The sequence below is a fragment of the Aptenodytes patagonicus genome, chromosome 21 (genome assembly GCF_965638725.1).
Source record: "Aptenodytes patagonicus chromosome 21, bAptPat1.pri.cur, whole genome shotgun sequence".
NCBI lineage: Eukaryota > Metazoa > Chordata > Aves > Sphenisciformes > Spheniscidae > Aptenodytes > Aptenodytes patagonicus.
Genome location: NC_134969.1, coordinates 2,906,205 through 2,916,464, shown reverse-complemented (window position 1 = coordinate 2,916,464; position 10,260 = coordinate 2,906,205). Strand labels below are relative to the sequence as shown.

Genomic DNA, 10,260 nt, shown 5'->3' with positions numbered 1-10,260 from the left:
CTGCCGGGAGCCGGGGGCCGCGGGGGGCCGCCCGCCGCCGCTGCCGCTTCTCCCCGGTCTTTCCCGGCAGGCCCCGCGGCTCCCGGTCGCTGATTGGGCGGCGGCGCGGCCCGGCGCATGCGCGAGAGCGCGCCCGCCGGGAGGCCCCGGGCCGGAGCCGCTTCCCTCAGCGCGGAGGCCGGCGGGGGGAAGCCGGGCGGGGCGCGGCGGGCGGCGGTGAGGAGGGGGCCGCTCCGTCCTCCCTCCCCTCCCCCTTCCCTCCGATGTACCGGGCTGCCGCCGGCTCCCGCGCGCTGATTGGCTGAGGAGAGAGGGGAGACCTGCGTCAGACCGCTGGAGCTGACGCCGCGGGGGTGCGTGCATGATGTCACTGCGGTGCTGGGGGGGGCGCGTGCCTGCTTTTAACGTCGTGGGGGGATCACAGGGGGGTGAAGGCAGAGGCGATAGCGGGGGCAGGGCCGCGCCCGGGGCACGGGCGGGGGGTACCGGGAAGGGGGGTGGTGACCGGGGGGGGGGGGGGGGGCACGGGTGTTAATTAGGGATGGGGCGCAAATATTAACGGGGGGGGGGTAGGGCAGGAGCAGGGGCATTGGCGGGGGGGGGGGGGGGGGGACGACAGGGTGTGGCGGGAGAGGGGTTTGGCCAGGCCAGGGGCGTCAGTGTCAAGGGCAGGGGCCGCTGAGGAAGCCGCGTCGGGGGCGATGGGCTGGGGGGGGGGGGTGGGGGTGGGGGTGGGGGGGGGGCGAGGGCCGAGGCGGGGTCAGAGCGGTCGCCCCTCGCCCCGGGGCGGGGCGCCTGGGGTGCCGCGGAGCCGGTTATCGCCCGCCGGAGCCCGGGGAAGCGCACGGGGCTGGAGCTATTTACAGCAGCGGAGGAAAAAAGAGCGCCCGAGGCTCCGGGGCATGTGCGCGGCGTGAAGCCGTGCTGCCGGGCCCGCCGTGGGAGGGAGCCCGGCCTCCCGCCCGCACGGGGGTGGATGGATGGATGACACACGCTGCTTGGCTGCTGCCGCTGCTGGTTTTCTCTTGCGTTTTTCCTCCGCGAGCCCTGTCCTGGGCCGTTCTCCGAGGAAAAGCCGAGGTCTCCGCGTAACCGCTGCAAAACGGCAAGAAAAGCTGTTCCCCGCTTCTCGCGGAACAATCCCTTCCCTCTAGACTAGGAGCACCGGCTGCCTCCGCTCCCTAATTAGCGTCATAACTAGAGCAGAGGGTGCGGGTGGGCAGGGTGAGAACATACGTACCCTGCGGAGGGAGAGAGGACGAGGAGAGAGGAGCCAGGATTTGGGCTCGGTCCGTTAGCGTCGGCTCATGGCGACGCTGGTTAATCTTTTCAGCGCTGAGCACCAGCTCTGCCGGGGAGCCGCGGGCTTTCCTCAGCCGGCTGTGCGGTGTTGACCTCTCTGCTGCTGAGGCTCTGGTCTCCGGGTCCCCCGCCGCAGGGAGGGGGTTTCTCCGTCAGCACGCGCGGACCGCTCCGAGTTTTGAAATCCAAGGGTAAAACACAGCGGGGGCGAGGGGGAAGGACAGCCAGGGCTGAGAAGGCCGTGCCCAGCGGATCAGGAAAACTGCCTGCCGTCTGTGAGTCGGGAGATGCCGCCCGGCCCTGGGAGGGGCTGCTGCCAGCTCTCCTCAGCTGGAAGAGGAGTCGTCCTGATACGGAGACCTTTGCGGCGAGGTGCAAATTGAAAACGAAAGGATGCTTTTCCTCAGCGCGGAGCTGCGGGTGGCAGCCTCTGCCGAGAACAAGTTCCTACCCGGTCCAGGTTGATGACTCCTAAAATCCCCCAAACTGTTACTTCTTAAAATTAAGCGTAGTTGCTGTTTCTCTTTCTCTAGGGTTTGCTGAGACTGAGCGGGGAGAAAAGTCACGATGAAGAACCAAGGCGGGGAGACCAAAGCAGCCCCGCGGCCTGCTAGCTCTTCCAAAATGAGCAGCGGTCTGGCGCTGGAGGAAGGCGACTCGCCGGAGGCCGCAGCACCCCTGGAAGGTGGGGATCCCCCGGGGCCTGGGGTGCGCCGCTCCCTGCCCGCGGCCGATGGCGATGCTGACAGCCCGAGCAGCGAGGCGCAGGAGGCGCGTGAGGGTGGGTTTCGGGCCTGGGAAGAGTCAGGCTGGTGCTTTCTCTGTATGAGGGTGGGCCGCTGTATCCAGCTCTTCTGACTTGTGTAAGAGCAGCTGTGATTTCCGGGGCAGAAAATCCTGGTTTCTTCCTTCTTCTGCGTGTGTACAGTTCTGAAGTAGTTACCGCTCCCTGACCGAAGCGTGGAGTTGATTCTCGCCTGAAAACGATGGGTGGTTTATCGTTGCTTAGACCTTAAGGGTCCCATTCAGAAAATGTCAGACGACTCTTTCCTTGGGGCAGCGTTACGTTGAGTGACCTGCCCTGTTACTGGCGCTTCATAAAAACAACTCTCTGGAAGACGAAAACCAGGTCTAATCGAGTAGGTGCTTGGTTAAAATTAACCCTGCCTCGTATTCTGATGCCTAGTAAATGTGGGACGTAGCAGATGCACAGCGAGTAGAGTTATAGTTTAATAACCAGCTGCTCTAAGTCCCTCGTTTGGAGGAACTTTGGAAGCAAAGACGCGTACCGAAGGATGTGCTGCCTGCTCTTTCCCCGAGTGTCTGCTGTTGGGGACAAGATACGTTTGATCTGAGACAGTACAGCTGCTCTTACGTGTGAGGAGAGCGGCTCACCCAGGTTCAAGAATCTATTGTAATGTAAAAAAGCCTGGCTCTGGGGATATTAGCAGGCAGTTCCTGTGAGGGAAAGCTCACGCACAACCTGCTTTCGTTGAAGGATGGTGGGGAGGGGGGGGGTGGAATTTTTGCTCTTGACAGATGTCAGGGGCTCGGTCATGCTCTCGTGATCAAAAGAGAGGCTGTTAGGAATGCACCTCCATTGTCAGGGCAGCTGGCTGGAGACGCAGCCGGAACAAAGCGGCTTATGTTGGTGGAAGTTCAGCCAGCCCTGGTGCAGTGGGGTGCTCGGGAAACCTTCCCTTTGCCGTGTGTTTATAGAGACCAGAGAATGGACGGTGTGGGGGAAGTCTCATGCTTTTGTGTTCCCGTCTCCCACAGCTCCTCCTGCGCAGGAGGACACCAAGTCCTCCCGGCCTGCCGTGCGTGACGTCTCCGAAGAGCTAAGCAGACAGCTTGAGGACATCTTGAACACATACTGTGTGGATGCCAGCCAGGAGGGTCCAGGCGAGGACGGCGGGCAGAGTGAGCCCGCGGAGCCGGAAGAAGCCGAGAAGTGTCGTAGCGAGTCCCCGAGGAACGGTGACCAGGAGTCGGGCGGCCCCGAGATGAACGGGGAGAAGGAAAGCACGAAGGGGACTGAAGAGTTTCGACCCGGCGAGGAGTGTGGGGAGCGGGATCAGAAGAAGGCTCAGGAAAAGAAGAAAGCTAAGGGCCTAGGTAAGAAGTTCCCTGCTCTGGTTGTGCTGCCAGCCTGAGAACTTCGGTGCAGACATCGATTTTATACCGCACTAATTGCCCTCAGTGAAATAAGCGCCTTGGGCGTGAGATGCGTGGCGGTATTTGGAAACGATAGGGTGTCTTGTTTTGTGGTACGTGAGGAAACGTACCGAGTGTTGCAAAGGCCCTGACTGCTCCTGGCTGCTGCTGCAGCCTCTGAACTCTGTGGATTTCTCTTCTGCCGGACACAACTCTCTCTGGCCAGCTCAGTGGTGGTTTCCCGCTCTGAAAACCAGGTCTCTCCCCAGCTGCTTCAGTTGTTCACCCACTGTATGCGGTGAAATCTCTGGGGCAGAGCCCTGAGGAGGCACTGGAGATGGTAGCTCTGGCCCAGGGCAGGCACGGCTGTGAGACGCGGTTTGTCTCTCCTGTCTTTGCCCTTATGAGCCAGAACTCCGTGTAAGTGATTTTATTTGGCTTTATTTATTTATTTTAATTCTGTGTCTCGTTCCAGGCAAAGAAATCACTTTGCTGATGCAGACGCTGAACACCCTGAGCACGCCAGAGGAGAAGCTAGCAGCACTGTGCAAGAAATACGCTGAGCTGGTGAGTGCTTATTTCTTCGTTCCGGGCTCTGGGGCCGGGGGAGGACGACACCGCAGCAGTGAGCAGCACGGGAGCTGCTTGACGAGGCAGAAGGTGGCTGTAGATTTATTTTTTTTTTTTTTTTTCTTGATGTCAAGAGGGACAGCCCAGGAACGTACGCGTAGCTTTGCGGTGTATGTTCTGGGATCCCTGCGGTGCTGGATATCCAAATATCAGAGGACAGGTGTCGCTTGGTCCAGCCAGGCGTTGTTGTTTGCAGAAGCGTAAGCACGGACGGGGGTTTTTTTGGCAAACCTGCGTGTAAGAGGACTTCAGATCTGTTTTCTCTCTGCTCCTCTAACGTGGAAGCTGCATCTCTTGCCCATCCTGTCCCAGGAGTGTGCTGGGGCCGGGTCTGTTCCGCTGAGCCTGCGTGTCCTGATCTCTCTGCAGGCAGGGCTGAGCTGTGAGTTGGCAGGCCCAGCTGTGACAGAGGACCGCACGGATACGTCTCCGGTCTCCACCACCCAGTCACTGCGTTTCTGTTGATAATTTCCTAGCAAGAAACGTGCGTTTGGCAGAGTCCCCATGCTGCTACGCGTGCGCATTCAGCCGTACAGCGCACGCAAAGTCTGATGCCACGTTTAACCAGAGCTAGGAGTTCCAGGCACGGCTCTAGCTCTGTGCGTGGATCCAGTGCAGAGCAGAGGTGTGGGACTGTCTGTGCGTGTCCAAAGTGGACGTGTTCAGGTTTTCCCTGTGCTCAGAGCTCTGCTCCATTTGAGCAACATGCGTGTGGAGGTGCTGGATGAACGTGCAATTCTTTCAGATTCCAGCAGGACGCGAATTCAGGAAGGAGAAAGGCCCTGTCCAGGGCATCTTGGGCTCTGCGTCAGTCCTGCTCTGCTCAAAAGTGGCATCTTTTGTGTTATAAACCTCTTGTCCTCCTCTCAGAGCAGGGAGAGCGCTGTTTCGATCCCTGTGTCCCCTCACAGGGGCACGGCATATTGCCCTGGTCTGTTTTGCTGCATCTGTGCCCTTTGCTCCCCCGTCCCAGCTGGAAGAGCACCGTAACTCCCAGAAACAGATGAAGATCTTGCAGAAGAAGCAGACGCAGCTGGTGCAAGAGAAGGACCACCTGCAGAGCGAGCACAGCAAGGCCATCCTGGCCCGCAGCAAGCTGGAGAGCCTGTGCCGCGAGCTCCAGAGACACAACCGCACCCTCAAGGCAAGTGTCTCCTGGGCACTCTTCCAGGAGCTGCTTCATCCCAAGCACTTGGATCACTTGCTGTGAGCCATTTTGGCAAAGTTACCTTTACCGGTGATTGCCCGCAGTCTCCTGTCCAGGGCAGTGCTTTAATTTTACTGTTAAGCCATCGTTATCCACCGTGCCTGAGTGTTATTTCAGGGTATGTTCACTGGAGAAAGGGAGGGGAAAGGCCCGAAGGGGGCTGTCAGGCAGCGGCCCAAAGTCCCTTCCTGATTGACGTAAGCGATAGCGGGAGGCTGGGTGGCTTTGCTCACCTGCCCAGCACAGAGGATGACGTGTCCCTGCTGTCTCTGCCCTCCTCACACAGGAGGAAGGTGTCCAGCGTGCGCGGGAGGAAGAGGAGAAGCGGAAGGAGGTGACATCTCACTTCCAGGTGACGCTGAACGACATCCAGCTCCAGATGGAGCAGCACAACGAGAGGAACTCCAAGCTGCGCCAGGAGAACATGGAGCTGGCAGAGCAGCTCAAGAAGCTCATCGAGCAGTACGAGCTGCGGGAGGAGGTGGGTCAGGGTGGGAGACCTGGTGTGGGGCTGCTGTGGTACATCCATTCTGCCCAGTGAAGTGTGTTTCTGCTGCTGGAGGGGAGAAGGGGCCTTTGGGCTCTGGGATCTTCCTTTGCCCGGGCAGCAAGGACTGGGCTGAGCGTGTCGGTGACTGGTGGCGTTCCCTTGGCAGCACATCGATAAGGTGTTCAAACACAAGGACCTGCAGCAGCAGCTGGTGGACGCCAAGCTCCAGCAGGCGCAGGAAATGCTGAAGGAGGCAGAGGAGAGACACCAGCGGGAGAAGGACTTTGTAAGTCTTACAGCGATTCTCTAATGGTTGCGGGCACTTCGCTTTTTGCCTTGTCCCTCTGCGGAGGCTTGTTGCTGTTGGATCCCTGAGTGCAGAGCCCAGACCAGGTCAGGCCATCCCAGGCCTCCGGCGTGCCCAGCAGTGACTGCTCGCCCAGCGGCTTCAGGAGCAAGGCTGGAGCCCTGCTCTGCTCTTTGTGTTTCTCCCAGCCCGCTCCCATCTCCAGGCCAAGCGCCGGCCGTGCAGGGGCACGTTGAGAGCCTTCCCCGGTGGCAGCCAGGTAACTGCTTTTGCTCTTCCTTAGCTGCTGAAGGAAGCCGTGGAGTCGCAGAGGATGTGTGAGCTGATGAAGCAGCAGGAGACCCATCTCAAGCAGCAGGTGAGTCACCCGGTCTGTGTGCTCAGCCTGGTTATTTGTTGGGTTTTTTTTTTTTTTCCTTCCTCCCTAAGCAGGGAACAACCCAAAGTTCCTTAATCTGGAAAACACAGGGGCAGGATTGCTCCTGGGTTTGGTATTGGCGAGCCTGTGTCAGCACGGTGTGAGCTGAGACTTCCTTCAGCAATTCTGCCTTCTGGGAGAAAGGGGCCTTGGTTTTTACCAGCGCATTTCCCAGTGCTGGGAGCGCTCGTGTGATCATACCTTGCTGAATCAAACCCAGCGAGTGCCTCCTGCCGAGGCCAGGAGATGTTTGCAGAACACATCTGAAGGTGTTTCCCTAGGAAAGAGTTTTTCCGCATTCCCCGGTACCTAACGTTGGCAGAGCAGCTCCGTGCTGCCAGTTTGTTTGCCATAAAGTCCAGTCGCAAGATAACTCGCTCGGTTCTTGGCTGACGTCTCCCCTCTCCTGGGGAAGGCTGTCAGGAGGTGCCGTGGGGAGCTGTAACCCTGTCTCTCCCCGCAGCTGGCTCTCTACACGGAGAAGTTTGAAGAATTCCAGAACACCCTTTCCAAAAGCAGTGAAGTGTTCACGACGTTTAAACAGGAGATGGAGAAGGTGGGTAACACTTTTGCCGCCCAGCAGAGCTTGCGTGGGCTGGAGGCGCTGCCTGCCTGTCTCTCCTCGATGCTTCTGCGAGCTGGAAGAGCCGCAGCTCTGTAGTTTTGTTTCGTTTTGCTGGTATTAAAATCAGCCACGAGCCGGCTGCTCGTAGGAGATTGATACCATCCTTGCTGTGCCCCGCTTGTGTCGGAACAAGCGGCGCTACCCCCGTCTCCTGGTTTGTTGTCACCTGGTCAGTGTTTCCCAATGGAGAAGCTGACCGCACAGCGACACAAGGAGACGTTTCCCGGGACGGCAGACCCTCGCTGTCTGCGCTGGGATAGTGGGTGCCCCTTTGAGATGTAACTGACTGCAGCGCTTTGCCTGTGGCTTATCTGTTCCCTTTCTGTCACCGTGATTCTGTAGATGACTAAGAAAATCAAGAAGCTGGAGAAAGAGACCACGATGTACCGCTCTCGCTGGGAGAGCAGCAACAAGGCCCTCTTGGAAATGGCTGAAGAGGTGAGGAGGCCCCGGCTGTTGTGTGCGGAGGCAGGCAGCTGGAGCGGCGCGGCGATGTGTTGCGTGGCGTTGGGCTGGAGATGAGGGATAGCAGGACAGCTCCTGCCTTACTGCAGGCAGGCTGGGGGCTGGGGGGGGGGGGCGCGTGTTTCCCTTCGGCTTGATTTCCTTCCCTGTACACGGTGGTCGGAGCCCTCTGGCACGTGGCAGAAGTGCTGGTTAATTAGTGCGGAGGTGTGTGGAAGAAGTCAGACAGTCTCAGCGGCACTTGGCCCTTGCGGGGGCAAAGGAAGAAAGAAGCAGTGACGATAGCATCAGGTTCTTCGAATGCCAAATGTTTGCTTGGTCACAAGTATTTTCCCCTTGAGCTTCCCTTCGAGGTTTCATCTCTCTCTGCCCCCGGTGTGGTAGAGTCTGAGCTGCCTCTCTGTTTGCAGAAAACCCTTCGGGACAAAGAGTTAGAGGGGCTTCAGGTGAAAATCCAGCGCTTGGAGAAACTGTGCCGAGCCCTGCAAACGGAGCGCAACGACCTCAATAAGAAGGTGCAGGACCTGTGTGCCCACGCGCCCCGGGCAGACACGGACCTGTTGGAGCCTTTGAGGGACCCATCTCGGGACGGCTCCGAGGCGGCGGCGGGAGGTGCTCCGGCAGAGCAGCGCCTGGCTGAGGATTGCCTTCACTCAGGAAAGCCGACGCACAGCACGGATCCTGCGGAGAGCCTGGGAGAACTGAGCATAGGAGCCTTGGGGCAGAGTGGGACTGAGGAAGGCACTCAGGGCGCTGACTGAGCCCGTTGTGCGGTAGGCAGAGGTAGGGCGAGGGAGCGTAACGTGAATGTTTCCATAGACTCGATGCGATGCCCCTCTCCTGGTCCTTGGACAGGCGCGAGAGGACAGCCCTCCTGGGGATTTGAGATTTCCTAGCTTGGGCTTTTGGAGGGTTTTTAAAATTTTATATATATATATATATATATATGATATATATATGATATATAAAATATGTGCAGGGCAACGTACACTTTATATATGGATATAAATGAAAACTAGAATGACCCACCTCCCTGCGTGTGCGTGAATAACTAATATATGGAGACTCAACCGATCGTCCCTTTCACTAAAAGCCCTTGTCATTGGCAGGCTGCGACTCCCCTAAAATCTAGCGCAGCTCAGGAAAGCGGGTGCGTGGATCTGCCCCGGCACGCGGCGCTGGGACAGCTGGATGCGTCGCCGCCTCCACCTTCACAGCGACTCTCGCATCGAGTGAAAGCAAACGAGCTGAGCAGGGGAGAACCGAAGCGTTTCCCGGCGCTGGATTCTCCCTCCCTCCTCTGCGTCAGGCAGGAGGGAGCTCCGGGACTTGCTCTTGTTTTCTCTTGCCCTGGCTGGCAGCTCTCTCGTGTGTGAGCCGAGCGAACGAGGGCGAAAGAGGCCGTTCCCCCTCCTCTGTGTGGGTTTTGTGTATTGAACAGGGACAAAAAGAAGCAGAGAAACGGGGGGTGCCCGGTTCACCCAGGCCCCCCGCGGGGCCTTTGCTCTTCCCAGAACCTGCCGATGTCTCAATAGCCTTATGATTCACAGTTGCCTCTTTGCTATACGCACATGTGCACAAGTGTATTAAACAGTTAATCCAAAGGTCTAGTTCCCAAGTGTTTCGCACAAGCGCGTGTGATCAGTTGTGCAAGGGGATGGGGAGGTTCCGCCCGAGCTCCTCTGCCCCCTTGTCAGGACCTCCCCGGTCCATCCCTCGGTGCCGAGCCGGCGGTCTCGGAGGCGTCCACGGAGCTGGGGCTCCAGGAGGATAAAACCTGCATCTGCTGCTCCGCGACCTGCTCCTTAAGCTGCATCGCCAGGACCAGCACAAGGACCGTGCTGTGGGCTGGTCCCTTCCGCAGCGTCGGACCCCCGCGGGCCCTCCGGTCCCGCCGTGCTGGTGCTGTCACAGCCCCCCCCGCCCCTTTCTCCTGTCCCTCTCTGCTTTCTCAGAAGAGCCTCTCCCAAGTGCCGCTGTGTCTGGGAGGGTCCCTGCGGCCTCTGCCCACAGGGTGAAGCGCTCGCCCGAAGGACCCTGTTGTGCTGGGAGGGTGTTTACGGAGAGACGTGGGGCCTGCTGGCACAGGGCTTGGGGGATTTCTCCTTAGTTTCTCAAGACTCTCTCTTTTCGCTGTTCTTTTGGGAGACCTCTACTTGCTTGGAAACCTCCTTGCTGCAGCTTCTCTTTACGACAGACTTTATTTTCAGCATTGCCTTCCTTTTGCTTGAAGCTGAGGCGAGCTGGCCGGAGCCGTTCCTCGCAGCGGATGCGTTCAGCCTGACAGCTTTGGTTGCTTTTCCAGCACCGGCAGCTGCTCTTGCGTCTTCTCTCCGCAATTGTACGGTGCCCTCGCGAAGGACCTGCCTCGCTGCCGGGGGAGCAGCCCACGGGAGGTGCCTCCACGTCCTCCTTTCCTCCGTGGGGACTCCAGCGAGTTCAGGTCTAACGAACGTTGCCGGCTGCAGCACAGACGGGGTCTAACGAGCCTCCGCAGAGCCACAGTCTCGAACATCCACTGGGACGTGTTCCCTGGAGCTGAGCGTGGCTTTGTCTTCCGGCCCCTCGCTGTCAGCGTTGCTTCCTCCAGTGCAGGGACGCGCGGAAGGAGTCGGCAGGAGCAAGTGAACGTAGCTCTGGGCTGGTGGGAGCACCCCCT

The 10,260-nt window shown here is 59.1% G+C and overlaps 1 protein-coding gene across 5 annotated transcripts; it reads left to right on the top strand.

The window, feature by feature from the left end:
- The first annotated feature begins 158 nt into the window (after positions 1-158).
- TXLNA (taxilin alpha) lies at positions 159-9,205 on the top strand. 5 transcript variants are annotated; one of them, XM_076357603.1, is made up of 12 exons: positions 159-353; positions 1,836-2,083; positions 3,082-3,420; positions 3,935-4,026; positions 5,063-5,233; positions 5,583-5,777; positions 5,953-6,072; positions 6,377-6,451; positions 6,975-7,067; positions 7,479-7,574; positions 8,012-8,374; positions 8,711-9,205. In XM_076357603.1, exons 2-11 carry the CDS (start codon positions 1,870-1,872, stop codon positions 8,360-8,362), a joined length of 1,746 nt encoding a protein of 581 aa, XP_076213718.1. In that variant the 5' UTR covers positions 159-353; positions 1,836-1,869; the 3' UTR covers positions 8,363-8,374; positions 8,711-9,205. The 5 variants fall into 5 exon arrangements, with proteins under 5 accessions (XP_076213718.1, XP_076213716.1, XP_076213719.1 ...); XM_076357601.1 differs by having other exon boundaries at positions 8,012-8,384; XM_076357604.1 differs by having other exon boundaries at positions 1,836-1,987; positions 8,012-9,205.
- The last annotated feature ends 1,055 nt before the right edge of the window (positions 9,206-10,260 follow it).